Here is a 19,890-nt window from a genome sequence, read left to right on the forward strand (position 1 = left end):
TGCTTGATTATTGATGTAAAGCTGAAACGTTCACTCACCCCTGATGTGCAGAGCGCCGTTGTTGTACTTTTGCTCCAGCCCTGTGACTTTGTTGAGATAAAAGCCGTAGTTGTCGTTTAGACTGGGGATAGTGCATTCAAAAAAGTCCTCTGGCTCGTCGATGTAGTACACTCGGCCGTGAGGGCTGGGCGGACGCTCATTTACTGTCTTCTGCTTTTTGGCTTGAGGCGTAGAAGGTTCTTTCTTTGGGACATTATTGTTGACTGTTTTCTTCTTATTGTCAGCGTCATCGTCGTCACTATCGGACAGAGCCCACCCTGACCCATCTGGAACCTCTTTTTTCCTCTTTCCAGCCATAGAGGGACTGGTTTCATACTTCACAGGGTTCAGTTGGTTTGAGGTCGCTGACGTTCTGGCCTCGGAGCCAATAACAAGTAATGATGTGGAAGATGTGTCACATTGTTCAGGTTTGACTTCTACTTTGACTGAAAGTGTCTCTGTTTTAGGAGGAGATGGAGACGTCAAGGGGACACTTTTTGTTGTTGTTCCAGAAGGAGGAAGGACTTCCTCTTCATCTTCACTGCTGGAGATGCTCCATTTGCCATGTTTACTGTCTTGAGACATACTAAGAGAATAAAACACACAGGTAGGAGGATTTCAGATGTTTAATAAATATTAAAAACAAATTAATATAGAGTTGTGTTTTGTAATATAACATATTCTTTGTTGTAATTTTAGTATCTTCATCAACATTTTTGGTTTGTTTCTTGCATTTTCAGAATCAGAATCACTTTTCCTCCCAAAAGGGCAATTCAGTTTTAGTAGGATTATTTTGACATAAATATCATTAAACATGGATATAGAAACTGTACAGCTAAACGTGTGCGAGACAATGGGGTGTCAAAGACCAAAAAATAATATTTGACATAATTGTTAAATCAACAGATATAAGTATTGCACCCCATTGTAATACTTACTTTACACTATCTTTATAGTGCAAGATGCAATGCGCAGATTGTGCAAAAACACATGCAGATAGATGGAACTTATTTGCATTAGTTTTTACTTTGAACTGTTACCTACTTTTGGAGAAAAGCTGCGATGAAGCGCACAAAATCTCAGCTCAGATCCATGCACACAACAGAACACAGCGCGGGCAGAGGCTCTTCTCGTGTTGTTGTTGTTCTGTGCTGGCTCAATATCGCCCCCACGTGTTACGGAGGATGTATGCGCAAACATGGATCTATTATATTATTATATTATCTGTTCTGAGCATGGATGTATTATATTATCGGGTTCTGAGTCCAGATGACTACAATTGAATCATTTTATATTATTATGTCACAGTTTTTTAGTTTAGTGTTAGTGTCCGTTCCTAGTTTTGATGCCTTCAGCGAGAGGCCGCAATGTAAATAGTTGTAGAAATATAGAAAAAAAACATATAATTAAACACATTTGTTCAAACTTTTGACTGGTATTGTTTATTGACAATAAATAGGAAAAATAATATTACAATTTTGTAATGCATTGCTAGGCTTTTTTTTTTCTCTGACCTTTTTTTCCATACAGACGATGCTTCATATTTTGCTTATTTTATTGAATGTTGTCTGGTGACATACAGATAATGCCTCTTTTTTGTTTTGCATTCACATCTTGCAAATTAATTGATTTTGTTTATTATTTGCCAAGGCCGTAGTTCAGAGTTTCTCAAAGTGCGGGGCGCGCCCATCTTTGGTGTTTTATAGCGGTTGGTATCCAAGTGTTACATTACCGTCACCCACTATAGTTGTATGTTAGACTTTAGACTTTAGATTTCATTCTTCAGACTTTATTCTTTAGAATAGAACACTTCCCCCTGTGCCCTAAACACACACCTGTCTGTGTCGAAGTCTAAAGTTTAACATACAACTATAGTGGGTGACGGTAATGTAACACTTAGATACCAATCGCCATAAAACACCAAAGATGAAGAAGAAGAAGAGACAGTCTGTGTGTGACGGTCGTGGACCCGCAGAGGCAAAAATGATCCACAGTGTAATATGAATGCGTCTTCTCCTTGAAACGCAGTATTTACAGCAGTGAAGGGGCAATTCTGCAATGTCCCGGAGGCTGAGGGGCGTGGGTATTATTATTATTAGGCCCGAGCGCCACAAGCTGGCGAGAGGCCTATTAATCTCGTAAGGCCGTGCGAAGCACGGCTGCGAAAGTGCGCACGTAGTGCGCACGAAATCGAGCGCGAAGCGCTCGTCCACTTCCCAACACTCACTAATGCACTCCTTCACTCACGCACGCCCCGTGCAGACTAATTAGTAGTAGGAAAATGGAACATTACCGTTGTAAACGGGCGAAGCCCGTGCAAAAGTGCGCACTAAATGAGCACTTTAGCGGTCGTCATCCCCATATAAAGCACTCATTTGCCCTAAGTAGCTCACGAATACGTTCCCCATCTCTTGCATGTTCCGTGCATATAAGCATGTAATGCAAAAATTGAACATTATTACTGTATAGAGGGCCAAAAACACAAAGTGGGCGGAGCCCACTCAAAATTAACGAAAGTACCCGTCAGTGACCAGGGACCCACACCATGAGGTAGGAAAGCGCGAGCGCTTTCCGAAAATGTATAGTTTATGATATTTGAAAAATGGGAAACATTGTTTTCGCATCGGAATATTATTAGGCCAGAGCCCCAGCAGGGCGGAGGGCCTATTGCTCCTTCGGCAGCGTTGAAACTGTCTGACCAAACATGCGGGCGTAGCCCGCATGTTTGGTACCCCGTCGCCCCTGGCAAGTACAGTGAACTAGCCCATGCCGAAGGCATGGATCATGCATACTTACTCCTGCTATGACAGAAATAGTCAACAATGAGTGAATGGGCGTAGCCCATTCACTCATTGTTGACAACAGCAGCGCGAAGCGCTGCATTCCTCCAAAAACCCTCCTGGCATCGTCCCGTACGCGAAAATCCATGCCGCAGGCATGGGTCATGCTTGTATCTGCTCAAATCAATGGAAGTCTATGGGGAGTGGGCGGGGCATCCCGACAGAATAGGGAGTGACGAGCGCGTAAGCGCTCGTAATGATGATTCCACCCCATGACGGCATCGGGAAGGCTTAGAGCTTTCAAACAATGTATAATTTGTTGTTATAGTGGAAACGGCTATATTGTTTTTGCTAAAAATATTATTATTAGGCCCGAGCCCCAGCAGGGCGGAGGGCCTATTGCTCCCGCAACGCTGCCGAAGGCAGCGTTGCAACTGTCTGACCAAACATGCGGGCGCAGCCCGCATGTTTGGTGCCCCGTCGCCCCTGGCAAGTACAGTGAACTAGCCCATGCCGAAGGCATGGATCATGCATACTTACTCCTGCTATGACAGAAATAGTCAACAATTTGTGAATGGGCGTAGCCCATTCACAAATTGTTGACAACAGCAGCGCGAAGCGCTGCATTCCTCCAAAAACCCTCCTGGCATCGTCCTGTACGCGAGAATCCATGCCGCAGGCATGGGCCATGCTTGTATCTGCTCAAATCAATGGAAGTCTATGGGGAGTGGGCGGGGCATCCCGACGGAATGGGGAGTGACGAGCGCGTAAGCGCTCGTAATGATGATTCCACCCCATGGCGGCATGGGGAAGGCTTAGAGCTTTCAAACGATGTATAATTTGTTGTTATAGTGGAAACGGCTATATTGTTTTTGCTAAAAATATTATTATTTTTATTAGGCCCGAGCCCCAGCAGGGCGGAGGGCCTATTGCTCCCGCAACGCTGCCGAAGGCAGCGTTGCAACTGTCTGACCAAACATGCGGGCGCAGCCCGCATGTTTGGTACCCCGTCGCCCCTGGCAAGTACAGTGAACTAGCCCATGCCGAAGGCATGGATCATGCATACTTACTCCTGCTATGACAGAAATAGTCAACAATTAGTGAATGGGCGTAGCCCATTCACTAATTGTTGACAACAGCAGCGCGAAGCGCTGCATTCCTCCAAAAACCCTCCTGGCATTGTCCCGTACGCGAGAATCCATACCGCAGGCATGGGCCATGCTTGTATCTGCTCAAATCAATGGAAGTCTATGGGGAGTGGGCGGGGCATCCCGACGGAATAGGGAGTGACGAGCGCGTAAGCGCTCGTAATGATGATTCCACCCCATGGCGGCATCGGGAAGGCTTAGAGCTTTCAAACGATGTATAATTTGTTGTTATAGTGGAAACGGCTATATTGTTTTTGCTAAAAATATTATTATTTTTATTAGGCCCGAGCGCCACAAGCTGGCGAGAGGCCTATTAATCTCGTAAGGCCGTGCGAAGCACGGCTGCGAAAGTGCGCACGTAGTGCGCACGAAATCGAGCGCGAAGCGCTCGCCCACTTCCAAACACTCACTAACGCACTCCTCCACTCATGCACGCCCCGTGCATACTAATTAGTTGTAGGAAAATGGAACATTACCGTTGTAAACGGGCGAAGCCCGTGCAAAAGTTCGCACTAAACGAGCACTTTACATTGGGATGACGACCGCGAAGCGGTCGTCATCCCCATATAAAGCACTCATTTGCGCTAAGTAGCTCACGAATACGTTCCCCATCTCTTGCATGTTCCGTGCATATAAGCATGTAATGCAAAAATTGAACATTATTACTGTATAGAGGGCCAAAAACACAAAGTGGGCGGAGCCCACTCAAAATTATCGAAAGTACCCGTCAGTGACCAGGGACCCACACCATGAGGTAGGAAAGCGCGAGCGCTTTCCGAAAATGTATAGTTTATGATATTTGAAAAATGGGAAACATTGTTTTCGCATCGGAATATTATTCTTTCTTTCTTTCTTTCTTTCTTTCTTCTTCTTCTCGGGACCAACCCCCCTATTTTTCACCCAGTGAACATTGACGAAAAGTCACAAAAATTTGCACACCTCTAAAAATCGTGCCTCTCTACATTCTGGCTATTTCCCTTTTCTAAAATAAAAAAAATTGGCGCGTCAGCGCCACCAAATGTACCAAAAATGCATTGAGAGATGGGAAATGACCCAAAAAAAATCTGATCGTAGAATCATGAAATTTGGCGCAGAGGTAGATGGTGACAAGAGAAGTAAAAAATATTATTACGGCAACGCCGTCCCCCGAACCAAATGTCGGCCATATTACTTCAAAAATGGCTAAACATGACTTCGGAGTTTTTCCAAACGTCGTACTTTTACGAACTCCTCCCAGGGCGTTGGCCCTAAAAAGCTGAAATTTGGTGAAAATGCTACTGAGGAGTGGGACATCAAAAGTTATCCAAATTACATTGATACCTCTCACGGTCTCTGTGCGGCGAAGCCGCAAACTGTAACTAAAATTTCAGAAATCTCCCATATTTAAAATTTCTGCCGTTTGCGCAGATAAAGTCCGAATTGCGTCAAATTAGAATCAGTTGTTAAACTCTTTGCCCTAAACCTACTTGAAGTGAAATAAATTCATTTGGCGCCACAGCGCCCCCTACAGATTTTATATGGAGGTTAAATGTTTAGTTTTGCGAAATTATATGAAATTTGACACACAACTCAATTTTAGCATCCCCATCAAAAAAGTCAATGAGACCCATGTCATAATTGTTATGGCGTTGCCGTAACGATGACCGAAACCTCCCATGTTATTCCAATGGGGCCAGAACATGTTTACACTTTAGACTTTCACAAACTCCTCCCAGGGCGTCAGCCCTATTAACCTGAAATTTGGTGAGACTCATCTTCAGGACCATCAAAAGTTATCCACATTTTCATTCAAAGAGTCACGGTGTCTGTGCGGCAAAGCCGCACATTTTGCCAAGAATTCAAAATAAAATTGCTTTTTGATGGTAAAACAAAGGGGAGAACATGTGACAGCGTCACAGATTCAGCAGTAGGCGTGATAAAAGGACAATTGGGGCGCGTTAGCGCCCCCTCCTCTTGCGGCGTGGCGGCGGTGTGGCGGCGGCGTGGCGAGGGCCGATCATTGCCGCTTGCGGCTATATTTATTATTATTATTTTATCCCCGAAGGGGGGCGCGCCAGAAACACTGTGACAAACTCCTTTAGCAACATGTCCGTCCAGTAGGTGGCGCGCTTCTGCAGAACACAGCACGTTGTTTAGGTCAGCCCTGTCCGTGGGCTGTGTCTGAGCACGATTTGGTCTTTTTTTGCAGACTTTTGCCGGGCCACCGTCTCATAACCTGTGACATACAAACATCACAGCATGGCGTTAAGTCTAACAATCAACCCCAACAACCCTCCTTTAGGTAAGTTCTGCCACATTACGTCAGTTTTTGTTTCCCCTGCTACATAATGTTAGCATGAGTCCAAAGCATGACAGCGTGTTGAGCACCGACAACTTGCACCGACTACAATCTCCACGTGTTTACCCGCTTTATTAAACCGACAGTGTCATTTTAGCATATTAATTAGAGTATTGCGGTATTTTTGATTTTGGTGATCAATGAAAAGCTGTTGTGTTAGTGTGCGAATGCTACTGTGAAGCTAACTACTACTAGCATCAGGCTTTAGCAGCTGCAGTCGTGGCACTGTCAAAGCAATAACCAGGACCATCTGAATCACTTATCATAAAACTATCACGACTTTATGCACTTTTAGTTTCACTGAGTCTTACTTTTGTCTTTCATTTACCAAAGTACTGTCTGACAACGTGGATATGAGATCAGGTTACATGTAGTTTTGAGGAGATCCCTGCTTTTGTGAGACTTGTCATTGTCTTTAGTCCAATCGCAACATTGTTTAAGCATTTTATATGAATGTGCAAATAAAACTGGCATAGTCACGGGTTTGTACAAAGTGGATATTCCAGTTGTAGCTGTTTTCTATCTTTGGTTGAACTGGGTCAGCAGGCTGATGCAAGCTGCTTGAAACTACTGTTGATGCTGCTTCAACCTGTTTCAGAACTAGACTTTCTCCTGGTGAACAAACAAATGTACAGAATTCAACATTTTATTACCATGTTGTCAATGTTTTTTGAGCTTTTATTAAATCTATTGCCCTAAACGCAATTTTACAACAACAATAATAGACTACTTCACATTCACACCAATTGGCACAATCTTGCCCTTTTAGCGGTTGCTATTTGGTTTTGGCCACTACTACTACTACTACTACTACTTCCTAAAAAACACACACACACACACACACACACACACAAAGCTTTAATTTAACACTCTTTATTCAAAGCAAAACTACACTACTTTCGTTTTGTTTTGTGGTTGAACAGGGTTTAAATGACCTAGTATGCGAAAAAACTGACCAAAAAACTGACTAAACTAAAAGTTAATTGGCTAATGGTTTCTCTGGACTTTGAGTGCACTTTGTAAACGACTCCAGGAGCTTTAACATTTGAGGGAAGACTGACAAGAAATATGAATAGATAAATAAATAAATACTAGAATCCCATGTTTTACAAATTGTCTAAACTACAGGTTCAACTACTAAATGTTTCTATAAAAAGACAGGATATTTGGTTCTTTGTGGGGGAATTCTTTTTATTGTTCAGCCCTGCGTTGCTGCCATTAACTTGGCTGCTTCATCCACCACAAAACGCATACTTACACCAGAACAAAGTGACGCTCCACGCCCTTGTACTTTCATAACTGTATCGCACAAAAATGCATTTCTCTCGCTTGACTGATTCCCAATATCTTCAAATCCTCATGAGCTTGTATTCCCCTGTCCAAAGGTGCTCTCCTGGCTGCAGAGCACGTGAAAGGAACCGTCCAACTCTCAGTGGAGGAAGGCAAAGACACAAAGCTCCACGTATCGGAGTGAGTAACGATCGCAGCTCTGTATCTGTTTAACGTGTGTGATTATGACTTTTCTCAGCTCTCATTTTGTCACTCTTTTTAGCTCAGTCCAGTTCAACGATGGAAACTCCATTAGCCGTTACTTGGCGCGTGTAGCTCCAGCACTCAGCCTCTATGGAACAAACATGATGGAGCAGACTGAGGTAAGGACGATACACAGGACGAAATTGGTGAATTACACTGTGAATTGTTATTTTTAAATACATGTTAACACTGTCCATTCTGCGTCAGGTCGATCACTGGCTAGAGTTCAGCGCTCGCCGTCTCGGTGGTCAGTCCGATTTGTCCGGGGCCCTCGGAGAGTTGGACAAAGCGCTATCATTGCGGACCTTCTTAGTCGGCCATTCTCTCACCCTGGCCGATCTGTCTGTGTGGGCCGCTCTTAAAGGTGTGTGGCCTCTGAAGTCTGTGAGAATGTCATTTGGATAACTTAATGCGTTTGAAAGAAATGCTGCACTACAAGTTTTGGGTTTTGTTTCAGGTCATGGAGATTGGCCAAGCAAAGGAAAGTCTTTAACTCACGTCAATCGCTGGTTCTTCTTCCTAAACTCTCAAGTCCCCTTTTCATCCGTGGGCAATAAGTACGTCAGTAAAAAAGCTCCAGACGCCAGATCCAGTGTAAGCACATTTTAGATCAGAATGTGACTTCATGATTTAACTATATTTACATGAATATTGTCTCTCTGTTGTTATCAGTCTTTGGAGAAGGATAAGAAGCAGGATGTTGGAAAGTTTGTTGAATTGCCAGGAGCTGAAATGGGCAGTGTTGTGGTTCGCTTCCCTCCAGAGGCCAGTGGGTAAGGATTTCCATCAGGGTAACATTATAATAATTTTGTTTCTGAGACCTGTGGGGATTTTTGTAATTGTACAAATTTAAACTCATGTAAATTCACTCGTATTATACTTCTGTCTATTGTTTCTGCGTGTAGCTACCTGCACATTGGCCATGCTAAGGCTGCTCTGCTTAACCAACACTACCAGCTGACATTCAAAGGCAAACTGATCATGCGGTTTGATGACACCAACCCAGAGAAGGAAAAAGAGGACTTCGAGAAGGTTATTTCATTTAATTTGACCTCTCTCTAAGATGAAATGTTGAAATATGTTTTTTTTTTATTCAGGTCATCCTGGAAGACGTGGCCATGCTCCAGATCAAACCGGATCAGTTCACCTACACCAGTGATCACTTTCCTGCCATAATGCGCTATGCCGAGAAGTTCCTTGCTGAGGGCAAGGCGTACATTGACAACACTCCTCCAGAGCAGATGAAACAGGAGCGAGAGCAGCGCACCGAGTCAAAATGCCGTAACAACTGTACGTTTAGACCATGTGCTTTTGTCATTCAATCGGATCGGATCGGTTTGTACGACTTTTGTGCGTTCCGTCTCCTGCAGCTTTGGAGCAGAACATGAAAATGTGGTCCGAGATGAAAGCGGGCTCAGAGTTTGGCCAGACCTGCTGCATGAGGGCCAAGATGGACATGAGCTCCAACAACGGCTGCCTGAGAGACCCCACGCTTTACCGCTGCAAGAACGCGCTGCACCCCCGCACCGGAAGCACCTACAAGTAGTTTGATTCGCCATATTCATTTTTGATTCGCCATATTCATTTTTGGCAAATCCTGGATGCAATGTCTTATTTCTGCAGAGTTTACCCCACGTACGACTTTGCCTGCCCAATCGTGGACAGCGTGGAGGGAGTGACCCACGCGCTCAGGACCACAGAGTACCACGACCGCGACGATCAGTACTACTGGTTCATCAACGCTCTGGGCATTAGGAAGCCGTACATCTGGGAGTACGCCCGCCTCAACCTCAACAACACAGTTCTGTCCAAGAGGAAGCTCACCTGGTTTGTTGATCAGGGATACGTTGATGGATGGTAAGCACAAAGCGTATCGATGTATAACAGTGATTTCAGCTTGGTGTGATGACGTTATTGCTTAAATTTAACTGTTTTCTACTTCTTCTCTAATGTTTTACACAGGGACGACCCCCGCTTCCCCACAGTGAGAGGCGTGCTTAGGAGAGGAATGACTGTGGAGGGCTTGAAACAGTTCATAGCCGCTCAGGTGTGTCTCTAATTCTGCGTATTCAGGCTTTTAGATAGAGACCCGTCTTCCCATATTTTGGACGGGGTATTTTAAAATGAGGACGGGCATTTTCGAGTGCAGGGACGGCCATTTTATTAATAAATCTGAGGGAAAAAAAGGGAATATTATCATTAAATCAGGTCGGGAAGCATTTGACAATAGTCCGCCATTACTGTTTACAAGTGAAAATTTGCACGAAATTTGTGTGCTTGGCTCTGATTGGCTGCCGAGCCGTGGTCCGGAGAATGCCAAAGCTACTTGTTTTTTCACCTAGTCGCCGCCCCTTGTACTCCCGGACAAAATTATTTGGACGGGGTGTTTTCAGATCCTATCTAAAGTCCTATGTGTATTGGTCTGTGTGTATGTTTTTAATTTTTTTACGTTTGCCGTTTCTTTTTCCTGCAGGGTGGCTCCAGGTCTGTGGTGAACATGGAATGGGACAAGATCTGGGCGTTCAACAAAAAGGTACATCTGGCTCCACGCGGCCTCGATACTCGCGAATCTCGTAGCGTTCATTGCATCTGGAATGGTTCTGCTTGGCTGTTAAAACGCTTTCCGACATCTATTTGGCTGGACCGTCCTCCTCCTCCTCCTCGCCTGACCTCGCGAATGCAAAAAAGACGCCATCATCACATTTATTTTTCCTCCCATCATTTGTTGTTGATCGTCTGTTCGGCATGAACAAACATCATCCGAATCATGTTCAGTCTCGTCATTGCCGGCATATGTTGCTTTGCCCATCTGTTTATCGAAGAGGCGCCGAGTTAAATCTAATGTAATGATCAAAACGTGTAGTACCTGTGTCGTAGACCTAACGTGGATGTTGGCCATGGAAAATTTGCTTTCTTCAGACAGTTTAATTCACTAGTCGCTGTTTAGTAGTGCACAAGAGACTCTAAAATCTTAGCAGTCCCTTTCCTTGCGACATGTCTCTTCCTCTGTTACCTCCCCTTCCATTAAACGGCATCTCACTCTTGTGTTTCCAAGCTGCCAATTAGCTGTCTGAAGGTACTCCATCTGCCCTCCAATTTTCTCCCAATATGTCCCCACTGTTCTCATTGTCGTTTTCCGTTTGATGTCCGTCCACGAGTACATTTTCTTCCTTCCTTTCTTTTACGAGCCAAGCAGACTGCCATAAATAATACGTGCAATCTTGTTTGTGCGTTTTAGGTAAATGATATTTGCTTGAAAACTATAATTTGGGCTCCATGATTGGGGGGAAGAGAGTTTTTCTTTGCAGCACACAAGCTTGTATTGTGTCTTCTGTTTTCATTTCTATCCTTCTAGATTAGGTGTTTTGATATAAATGGGTAAACGCCGCCATCATTTTTGTACGTCGTCGTCTTTGATTTAAGCATGTGACTTGCCGATAATCTCAAAACTTTTGTGTCCTGCCTTGGTAATTGTTTTACTGCGTCCGTCAGGTCATCGATCCGGTCGCTCCCAGGTACACGGCCCTGTCCAGCTCGTACGTGGTCCCTGTGTCCATCCCGCAAGCCACAGAGGGGAAGAAGGAAGTGGCAAAGCATCCCAAGGTCAGTCAGCGGTTTAATTTCCACTGTTTTACTTACCGTACTGTTTGGACTATAAATCAGCCAAGAAATGCATAATAGAGAAGAGAAAAACATGTGTAATGTGTCGCAAATCCAAGACCATGAACATCTCGAAATGCAATTTAAAATAATAACAGATTAAAGAACAGATTAGAGAACATGGTGAATAGGTGTACGTATGCTAACGCTAACACCTTCAGCTACATGACGCACAGACAGACACAACTGTGGTAAGTGTCTGGTATGTTAATGTAACATATGAACAGTTATTCAGATAACTATAGCATAAAGAACATGCTAACAAGTTTACCAAAGCATCAGTTTTACCCCAAATCACTAAATCCATTGAATTCTTCTTCCTCGGTGTCACTTCTAAACAGCAGTACAATAAGCACCGCACGGCAAAAGCACATGCATTGACAGAGTTCAGTTACAGTTGTGTGCTGAAGAGAAAGCTGCGTTCATACCTCATACATTGTCCTTGTTGAAGACTTTGGTTTGATCCTGTTCTAGTCCTGTTTTAGTCTTGCTCCAGTCCACGTTTAGTTCCAGGATTAGCCTCGGTCTAGTCCCAATTTCGATGCAGTGTTTGCGTAAGTGTGAACGCAGCCTCAACGTTGTTTTGAGTAGAATTGACTAGTTCCGATTTTACTTGTACATACATTACTGCACGTGTTACTCTGCACAATTAATCACAACCTCGGTGTCTCTTCTAAACTCCACAAACTCCGAAGGTGGAGGAAGTGCCGATTCTTCTTCTGCGTCGCTTAGAGCCTAGAGCGCCCTCTTGCGGTTGTCATGTGAAATGAGAATGACATATAAGTCTCTCCGGAGTATAAGTCCAAAACTATGTACGGCCAAAACTATGTACAAAAAGTTCGACGTATAATCCGGATATAGTATTCGTTTGAAGGGTGCATTTTATACAACCCATCTTTGTTTCTTCTTTGTTTGTTTGCAGAACACCGACGTGGGAGTGAAGGACGTTTGGTACGGGCCGCGGGCTCTGGTCGAAGGTGCGGATGCTGAGACGTTCTCCGAGGGCGACGTGGTGACCTTCATCAACTGGGGCAACCTCATCATCACAAAGATTAACAAGTACGGGGCAGTCTTGCATGTTCGATACGTTATTCCTGTGGCCACTTCAAGCACTGAACTTTCTCGCTTTCTCAGAGCCGCGGACGGGAAGGTGGCGTCCATGGAGGCCCGACTGAACCTCGAGAATACAGACTTCAAGAAGACCACCAAGATCACCTGGCTGGCAGAAACCAACAGTGCCCCTCTGCTGCCCACAGTTTGCGTCACCTACCTGCCTATAATCACCAAAGCCGTCCTGGGTAAAGACGACGACTTCAAGGACTACATCAACAAGAACAGTAAGGTCTGTGAAGGAAACCGACTCTGTGGTGATCAGTGACAGCCTTGATTCTCTTAGTTTGATGTATTTATGTCCATTTACCGTCGTAGTTGGAGGAGAAGATGCTCGGGGATCCATGTCTGAAGAACCTAAAGAAAGGAGACATTATTCAGCTCCAGAGACGTGGCTTTTATATTTGTGACCAGCCGTACGAGCCAGTCAGGTAAAGGGAACGAGTTATTTGTTAATCGGCTTAATAAAGCTTGTTGTCTGACCGCCGCCGTGCACTTTGATAGCCCCAATAGCTGCAAGGAAAGCCCCTGCGTCCTCTTCTACATTCCTGACGGGCACACAAAGGAAATGCCAACTGCCGGGTCAAAGGAGAAGAGCAAGAGTCAAACTACAAACAATACGGTAAGCAAGCCTGTTCTGACTGTTGTGAAATTGACTAAATGTGCACTTAAATGTGCACCGTAAAAGGACTACTGTGACTTGTTCCTAGCTCTCACATACATATTGACAATGCAGCACCTTTACACCGCCAACCAGAACCAGCTCATAACAAAACAAAACACATTATCCATCAGTTTCTTAATGAGGCGTCACACAAGGGTTGGATTTGTACAACTTTGGTTTTATATGTACTTTTTTTGGGGTGGAAACGGTACGTACTCATTCTCCAGAAGAATTACACCGGCTTTAATAGTACATTTTGTAACAACTAACCAGTATTTATGTGAATATTGCTAATGTCTATGTTTATAAATGCCCTCAGTCCTCCAAGGGCAAGGGTGCTTCACAGTCCCCACCAACTTCAGTACCAACTTCAACACCAGCTTCAGCACCAGCTCCAGCACCAGCTCCAGCTTCAGCCGTTGATCTGTTCTCAAGTATAGTGGCTCACGGAGATGCAGTGCGCCAGTTAAAGACCGCTAAGGCACCAAAAGAAGAAGTGGACAAGGCTGTTCAGCAGCTCTTGGGTCTGAAGGTACTGTTTGTTTTTTAAAGTAGATATTATTTTGCCCTCTATAATTGAAAGTTTTGCTCACACTGCTATGTTTTTGTAGACACAGTTCAAGCAGGTGACTGGCATGGAGTACAAACCAGGCATGACTCCCCCAGTGTCCACCCCAGCACCATCATCTGCACCAACTGCCTCATCCACCTGCCCGTTCTCACGTGTTTCTGAGCAGGGAGAGCTGGTCAGAAAACTCAAGGCAGAGAAAGCTCCTAAGGTAATTATGGAAGCTGCTAAATATATACTGATGTCATGCTGTGAATTCTGTGTTTGTCTGTCTAAAACTGTCACTCATACTCGTGCGTGATCGTGTCCCTTATCCACCGTTGTCCAAATGTCCAAAACATGTCCAAAACATCTCGTCTTGTCTCGTCCGTCCATTGGCATGACATTAAATTATCCATTAGTTCCTTCCAACTAAAGAACCTTTTTAATGGCACCAGGACCAGATTGATGCTGCAGTGAAGCAGCTTCTGGCTCTGAAAGCAGAGTTTAAAAGGCTGACCGGTCAAGAGTACAAACCAGGGATGGCCCCAACGGCCTCTTCTCCAGCCCCCTCTTCTCCAGCCCCCTCTTCTCCAGCCCCCTCTTCTCCAGCCCCCTCTTCTCCAGCCCCCTCTTCTCCAGCCCCCTCTTCTCCAGCCCCCTCTTCAGGCCTGTATGAGCGCGTCGCGCAGCAGGGGGAGGTGGTGAGACAGCTCAAGGCTGCAAAAGTCCCTAAGGTATTTTGATGTAGTATAGCCACAGCTCAGTTTGAAATGAAACTGCTTAGAAATGATGCATGAACCAGACAAATGTCCGCAGGCCTGTAAACGTTTATTCTGCAACATGCTGAAAATATTTTTTGTTTGCAAAATATTGGTTTTACAACATCTTTCATTCTTTTTTAGGATCAGATTGATGCAGCAGTGAAACAGCTCCTTGTTTTCAAAGCTGAATACAAACAGATGACTGGTGAGGACTACAAACCTGGAGTTGCCCCAACTCAGAAGGCCCCCGCCCCAGCTCAGAAGGCCCCCGCCCCTGCTCAGAAGGCCCCCGCCCCTGCTCAGAAGGCCCCCGCCCCAGCTCAGAAGGCCCCCGCCCCAGCTCAGAAGGCCCCCGCCCCAGCTCAGAACACGCCCACCTCTGCTCCATCCGCAGGGGGTATCTATCAGAAGGTTTCTGATCAGGGAGAAGTTGTCAGAAAACTGAAGGCTGAAAAAGCTTCAAAAGTAAATTTTAATATAACACTTTCTCTGAGCTCGTCACCAGTGAGTTAACATTTGTTTTCTTTTATTAGGATCAGGTGGAAGTTGCTGTCAAACAGCTGCTGGCTCTAAAGGCAGAGTACAAGCAGCAGACTGGACAGGACTATAAACCAGGAGTACAAGCCCCAGCTAGCCCTGCCCAGCCACAGCCCCCTCCCCAGTCTGCTCCTGCCCCACAGGCAGAGGAGCTGTATGCACAGGTCGCACAACAGGGAGAGCTCGTGAGGAAACTGAAGTCAGAGAAGGCACCAAAGGTAAGACGTTTTTATCAGACTATAAATGAATGCAGCCGAGTAGGGTAAGCACACGCTTAAAACCAGTATTTTGTTTGTTTTAGGAGCAAGTTGATGAGGCAGTGAAGTCACTGTTGGAGTTTAAGAACAAGTACAAGACACTGACGGGACAAGAGTACAAACCAATGGCTGCTGCAGGTGCAACTGGAGGTGAAAACAAGAGTCGCAAGGAGAAGGAGAACAAATCTGAGAAGCAGGGTGGTGCTGGAGGTGGAAAGAAGGGCAAAGGAGACAAGCCTAACCAGAAAGAGGGAGCTGGAGGAGCTGGAGGAGGAGAGGGCCAAGGGCCCAAGAAACAGACACGGTGAGAACAGATGGATCTCTTTAAAAGGGATGACTTTTGGTTAAATGATAATCCTTATTAAAAAGGCAATATCATTATTGTGTATAATGAGGTCTAGTCAGCTCACAATAAAATCCATTGGCTAAAATACTGCGTTGAGTTGGGTTATTTGAGTTGCTTGAAAATGGAATTGGAAGTTATTGAAGATGGACTTTGAAGCTACTGATGAAGCTGCTCCGTGTTACAGTCATGGAGTCGGTGAGTGTCGAGTGGCTTGCCTGTCCAGTTTGTTTGCAGGGTTGTGGTTGTGGTCATGGTCATGTCTGCAAAGCTTGAGGGCACGGCTGCACTTTTACAGCTTTAAACTAGAAACATTTTGAGTAAGGTGAGAACGATGGCTTTTCCTTGTTGCCAGTCTCCGATGTCTGTCCAATTGCGCTGAGAATAAGGATTATCCATTTAACCATCTAGGTAAATATTGTATGGCTCTTATTTTGCTGACATTTGAAGGCATGATGTACAAACTCACTCGTAATGGTTGTGTCGCGTTTAAAAGACCTCTGCTAAATCAAACACTTATTTCTATGTAAATTGGCATCTCGCATCTACTTGAGAAGATGTGTACTTACTATTCAAGATGTCGAGAGGTAAAACAAGTTCTTTCTGATTTACAGATTGGGTCTTGAAGCTAAGAAAGAGGAAAATCTAGCCGACTGGTATTCTCAGGTGAGTGTGAGGTTTTTCTCTCTCTTATTAATAACACGCATTGTAATTTCATAAAACCGTTCCTTACCAGGTCATCACCAAAGCGGAGATGATCGAGTATTACGACGTCAGCGGCTGCTACGTGCTGCGGCCATGGTCTTTTGCCATCTGGGAGGCCATTAAGGAGTTTTTCGACCGAGAGATAAAGAAACTCGGCGTGGAAAACTGCTACTTCCCCATGTTCGTGTCTCAAGCCGCGCTCGAGAAGGAAAAGACCCACATCGAGGACTTCGCTCCAGAGGTCCGGAGTCTACGTACTAAAATCGCTCACGTGCGTTTTATTAGTTTGTTTTTTTAAATATCGGTGCCTCTTCGTAGGTCGCCTGGGTGACGAGGTCGGGGAAGACGGAGCTGGCCGAGCCCATCGCTGTCCGGCCCACCAGCGAGACAGGTACTGCGTCTGTACTCGCCAAATACAGTTTCACCCCAAAGAATTCACATTGACGCATGATTTCTTCTTCTTTATTTCCTCTTGATTTTAGTGATGTACCCAGCCTACGCTAAATGGGTCCAGTCCCACAGAGACCTTCCAATCAAACTCAATCAGTGGTGCAACGTTGTGGTTAGTAGTTCATGTCGAGAGTCTCCTTAAAGGCGTAACGGAGGATTTTTCGCCGATTTGAGACACTGAAGCGCATGCGCACTCCCCCCGTGCAGACCTGCACAAGAGCATCGCGGCTAGAAGTGCGTGTGTTTTATTTGCACGACGGATCACATTGCATCTCTCGTCTCCCGTAGATTTCCGTCTCTTCTGAGTCAGCTCGAACAGTCTTTCTCTGTCTTAATTTTGTTTTGTACACTGAGGGAACTATATTATGATAGATTCATGCGCTTAGACACAGGGAAACGTGCTGCTCTCCTGGGGACGAGCCAGAACGCGGCTGCAGGTGAGCATTAGGTGCGTTTTATGATTGATACGTGACAGGACTAATTGGCAGTCCACACCACGAGGAAATGAGACTCAGATTTGGGCCAAAAAAACGTCCATTACGCCTTTTAGTTGTGCTTTTTGACTGTTAAAAATGGCGTTATATTGTTTTTGTTTTGTATTCTCTTAATTAGAGATGGGAGTTCAAACACCCCCAGCCTTTCTTGAGGACGAGAGAGTTCTTGTGGCAGGAAGGTCATACTGCGTTTGCCACCAAAGAGGAAGCGGCAGAAGAGGTAACGGCCCCACCCCGTCCCCCTGGCATTGTCCAACTCCATTACAACTGAACGGCGCGTGTTAACATTTGTATCGTCTCCAGGTGATTCAGATTCTAGACCTGTACGCCAAGGTCTACGAGGAGCTGATGGCCATTCCGGTCGTGAAGGGAAGAAAAACGGAGAAGGAGAAGTTCGCCGGAGGAGATTACACCACCACCGTCGAGGCGTTCATCTCCGCCAGCGGTCGAGCCATTCAGGTACTGTCGGCGGATCAGATATTGTCCGTACGTTTGGATGAAAATATTGACGTCGGCCACCTCCGTTCCAGGGCGCAACGTCTCATCATCTCGGACAAAACTTTGCCAAAATGTTTGAGATCATGTTCGAGGACCCCAAAAAGCCGGGCGAAAAGCAGCTGGCCTTCCAGAACTCCTGGGGCATCACCACCAGGACCATCGGCGTCATGACCATGGTCCACGGAGACAACATGGGCCTGGTGCTGCCTCCGAGGGTCGCCTGTCTACAGGTACGACGACGGGAGAAAAGGGACAATATACGGTTTGTGGAGTTCCATGTACGAACGTGTCCATGTTCCAGGTTGTGGTCATCCCCTGTGGCGTGACCGCTTCTCTCCCAGAGCACCAGAAGGAGGCGCTGTCGGCTAAGTGCGCTGACTACACGAAAAGACTATCCGAGGCCGGTGTCCGAGTGAAATATGACGGCAGAGAAAACTACTCACCCGGCTGGAAGTTCAACCACTGGGAACTCAAGGTCGGTATTCTCGAGATCGGGCTGTTATCGATGCGTTTGAAACACCATGGTGAAATATGTATTCATACTTCTCTGTGCGATCAGGGAGTCCCGATCCGTTTAGAAGTCGGCCCCAAAGACTTGCAGCAGCAGCAGTGTGTGGCGGTGAGGAGAGACACCGGTGAAAAGCTGACCGTTCCCGAGGGCGAGGTGGAAAAGAGGATACCTGCTCTTTTGGAGGAGATTCAAAAGTTCCTATTCAACAAGTAAGAAGTGGTTCTGTGTACTTTCAAATGCGGTTCAAAGGCGTCGCACAGATGGGATTATCGTTTTGCACGCTGTGGGTTTTCTTCCCAGCCTTGACAGTTTGCCGAATGTCTCCACCTTCTCTCCCCGTTTTATGCTGTCGCTGACTTTTAGTGCATTGCATCTATTTGTATTCTGATCTGAATCTATTTGTTTGCAGAGCGTCGCATGACTTGAACAGTCACATGGTGGCTGTCGACACTATGGAGGAGTTTCAGAAAGAATTGGAGCAGGGAAAGGTGAATAGCTCCTCACACTTTGGATGATTTATCTTTGCACAATTTTACTTTGCACATTTTATTTATGTATGGCATATATATTTTCTATAGATTGTCCAAATTCCCTTCTGTGGAGAAATTGAGTGTGAGGACTGGATCAAGAAAACCACTGCAAAGTACTTACACTTTTATAGTTAATTTGCCGTTTTTATGATTGTATATTGATTGATTTGTGTTGCACAACAGGGACCAGGATCTTGAGCCTGGAGCTCCATCTATGGGTGCCAAGAGTCTCTGCATCCCCTTTTCACCCCTGAAGACCGTTCAGCCGGGTCAAGTGTGTGTCAGTGGCAAAGAGCCTGCCAAGCACTACACCCTGTTTGGACGCAGCTATTAAAAACAGCTGCTACAAGATAAAGGGCTTTTTGAAACTCTCTGTACCTCTCTTCCCATGCCTTTACTGTGACTACGGTGATGGGGACTGTTTAATGTATTATTTAGCTGGTTAATGCCATACTTTTATCTCTTTTCTAATCTCAACTAATGACTCGCATAGTAATTCAGAATTTATTTAGTATTGGGAGACTGTCATTGTGCTCTTTATTTAATACTGTTTTTTTTAAATGCCTCAACAGCTGTTTATTTAGTGAACAAGCTAATGGAAAGTTATCATGTTAAATTCATAATTAAATGAAATTGTAAATTTGACGTATTCTATCCATCAAGACAAGAACATTTAGAAATAAAATGTCTCCAGCCTTGACTCTCTCAGTCTGACAAACTCAGGTACTCAAGTGCTTTGTATTCATCCCATTCAACTGATGCCATGCAATTCACCTTTTACCATCTCCATTTATTAAACGCTTGTGTTTAATTTCATGAGGTTAAAACAATTATTCAACCCTTCCAATAAATTCCTACTTTCCACAACATGTATGTGTGTTTTATTTATTAGTAAAGAAAGTAATCTATTGCTTATTGATGTACAGCAGAGCGATTCAACTTAAAGCCCAGGGGCCAGATCAGATCGTGTTCTGGGACCAAT

The 19,890-nt window shown here is 45.1% G+C and overlaps 2 protein-coding genes across 4 annotated transcripts in view; one reads left to right on the forward strand and one right to left on the reverse strand.

The window, feature by feature from the left end:
- Positions 1 to 1,183, reverse strand: part of tdp1 (tyrosyl-DNA phosphodiesterase 1) — a 6,175-nt gene extending 4,992 nt beyond the window's left edge. The window contains exons 1-2 of the mRNA XM_072465605.1: positions 1,084 to 1,183; positions 39 to 625 (exon numbers count right to left, since the gene is read on the reverse strand). Coding sequence (XP_072321706.1) covers positions 39 to 624 — 586 coding nt within the window. The 5' untranslated portion in view covers position 625; positions 1,084 to 1,183. The remainder of the gene's footprint in view (positions 1 to 38; positions 626 to 1,083) is intronic.
- A 4,918-nt stretch (positions 1,184 to 6,101) lies between these two features.
- eprs1 (glutamyl-prolyl-tRNA synthetase 1) lies at positions 6,102 to 19,777 on the forward strand. Of its 3 annotated transcripts, XM_072465873.1 has the most exons (36): positions 6,102 to 6,248; positions 7,691 to 7,775; positions 7,858 to 7,957; positions 8,046 to 8,202; positions 8,296 to 8,432; positions 8,511 to 8,611; positions 8,744 to 8,870; positions 8,936 to 9,128; positions 9,209 to 9,380; positions 9,462 to 9,695; positions 9,801 to 9,885; positions 10,312 to 10,371; positions 10,894 to 10,914; positions 11,331 to 11,441; positions 12,421 to 12,557; positions 12,633 to 12,840; positions 12,927 to 13,039; positions 13,113 to 13,230; positions 13,592 to 13,804; positions 13,884 to 14,051; positions 14,278 to 14,556; positions 14,725 to 15,048; positions 15,117 to 15,338; positions 15,422 to 15,681; positions 16,335 to 16,386; positions 16,457 to 16,666; positions 16,744 to 16,816; positions 16,908 to 16,987; positions 17,488 to 17,589; positions 17,673 to 17,828; positions 17,900 to 18,097; positions 18,169 to 18,342; positions 18,427 to 18,587; positions 18,788 to 18,866; positions 18,957 to 19,021; positions 19,092 to 19,777. In XM_072465873.1, exons 1-36 carry the CDS (start codon positions 6,206 to 6,208, stop codon positions 19,240 to 19,242), a joined length of 5,169 nt encoding a protein of 1,722 aa, XP_072321974.1. In that variant the 5' UTR covers positions 6,102 to 6,205; the 3' UTR covers positions 19,243 to 19,777. The 3 variants fall into 3 exon arrangements, with proteins under 3 accessions (XP_072321974.1, XP_072321976.1, XP_072321975.1); XM_072465875.1 differs by lacking the exon at positions 14,278 to 14,556 and having other exon boundaries at positions 6,103 to 6,248; XM_072465874.1 differs by lacking the exon at positions 10,894 to 10,914 and having other exon boundaries at positions 6,103 to 6,248.
- Positions 19,778 to 19,890: the final 113 nt, after the last annotated feature.

The sequence above is a fragment of the Eucyclogobius newberryi genome, unplaced genomic scaffold (genome assembly GCF_026437365.1).
Source record: "Eucyclogobius newberryi isolate DKJ021-1_F unplaced genomic scaffold, fEucNew1.0.hap1 SCAF_5, whole genome shotgun sequence".
In the NCBI taxonomy this organism is placed as follows: Eukaryota; Metazoa; Chordata; class Actinopteri; order Gobiiformes; family Gobiidae; genus Eucyclogobius; species Eucyclogobius newberryi.

Coding starts and splice junctions, on each gene's coding strand:
- eprs1 (XM_072465873.1), top strand. CDS start 6,206: ATGGCGTTAAGTCTAACAATCAACCCCAACAACCCTCCTTTAG. Junction 8,871..8,935: donor AAAAAGAGGACTTCGAGAAG/GTTATTTCATTT, acceptor TTTTTTATTCAG/GTCATCCTGGAAGACGTGGC. Junction 10,915..11,330: donor TGCCAATTAGCTGTCTGAAG/GTACTCCATCTG, acceptor TGCGTCCGTCAG/GTCATCGATCCGGTCGCTCC.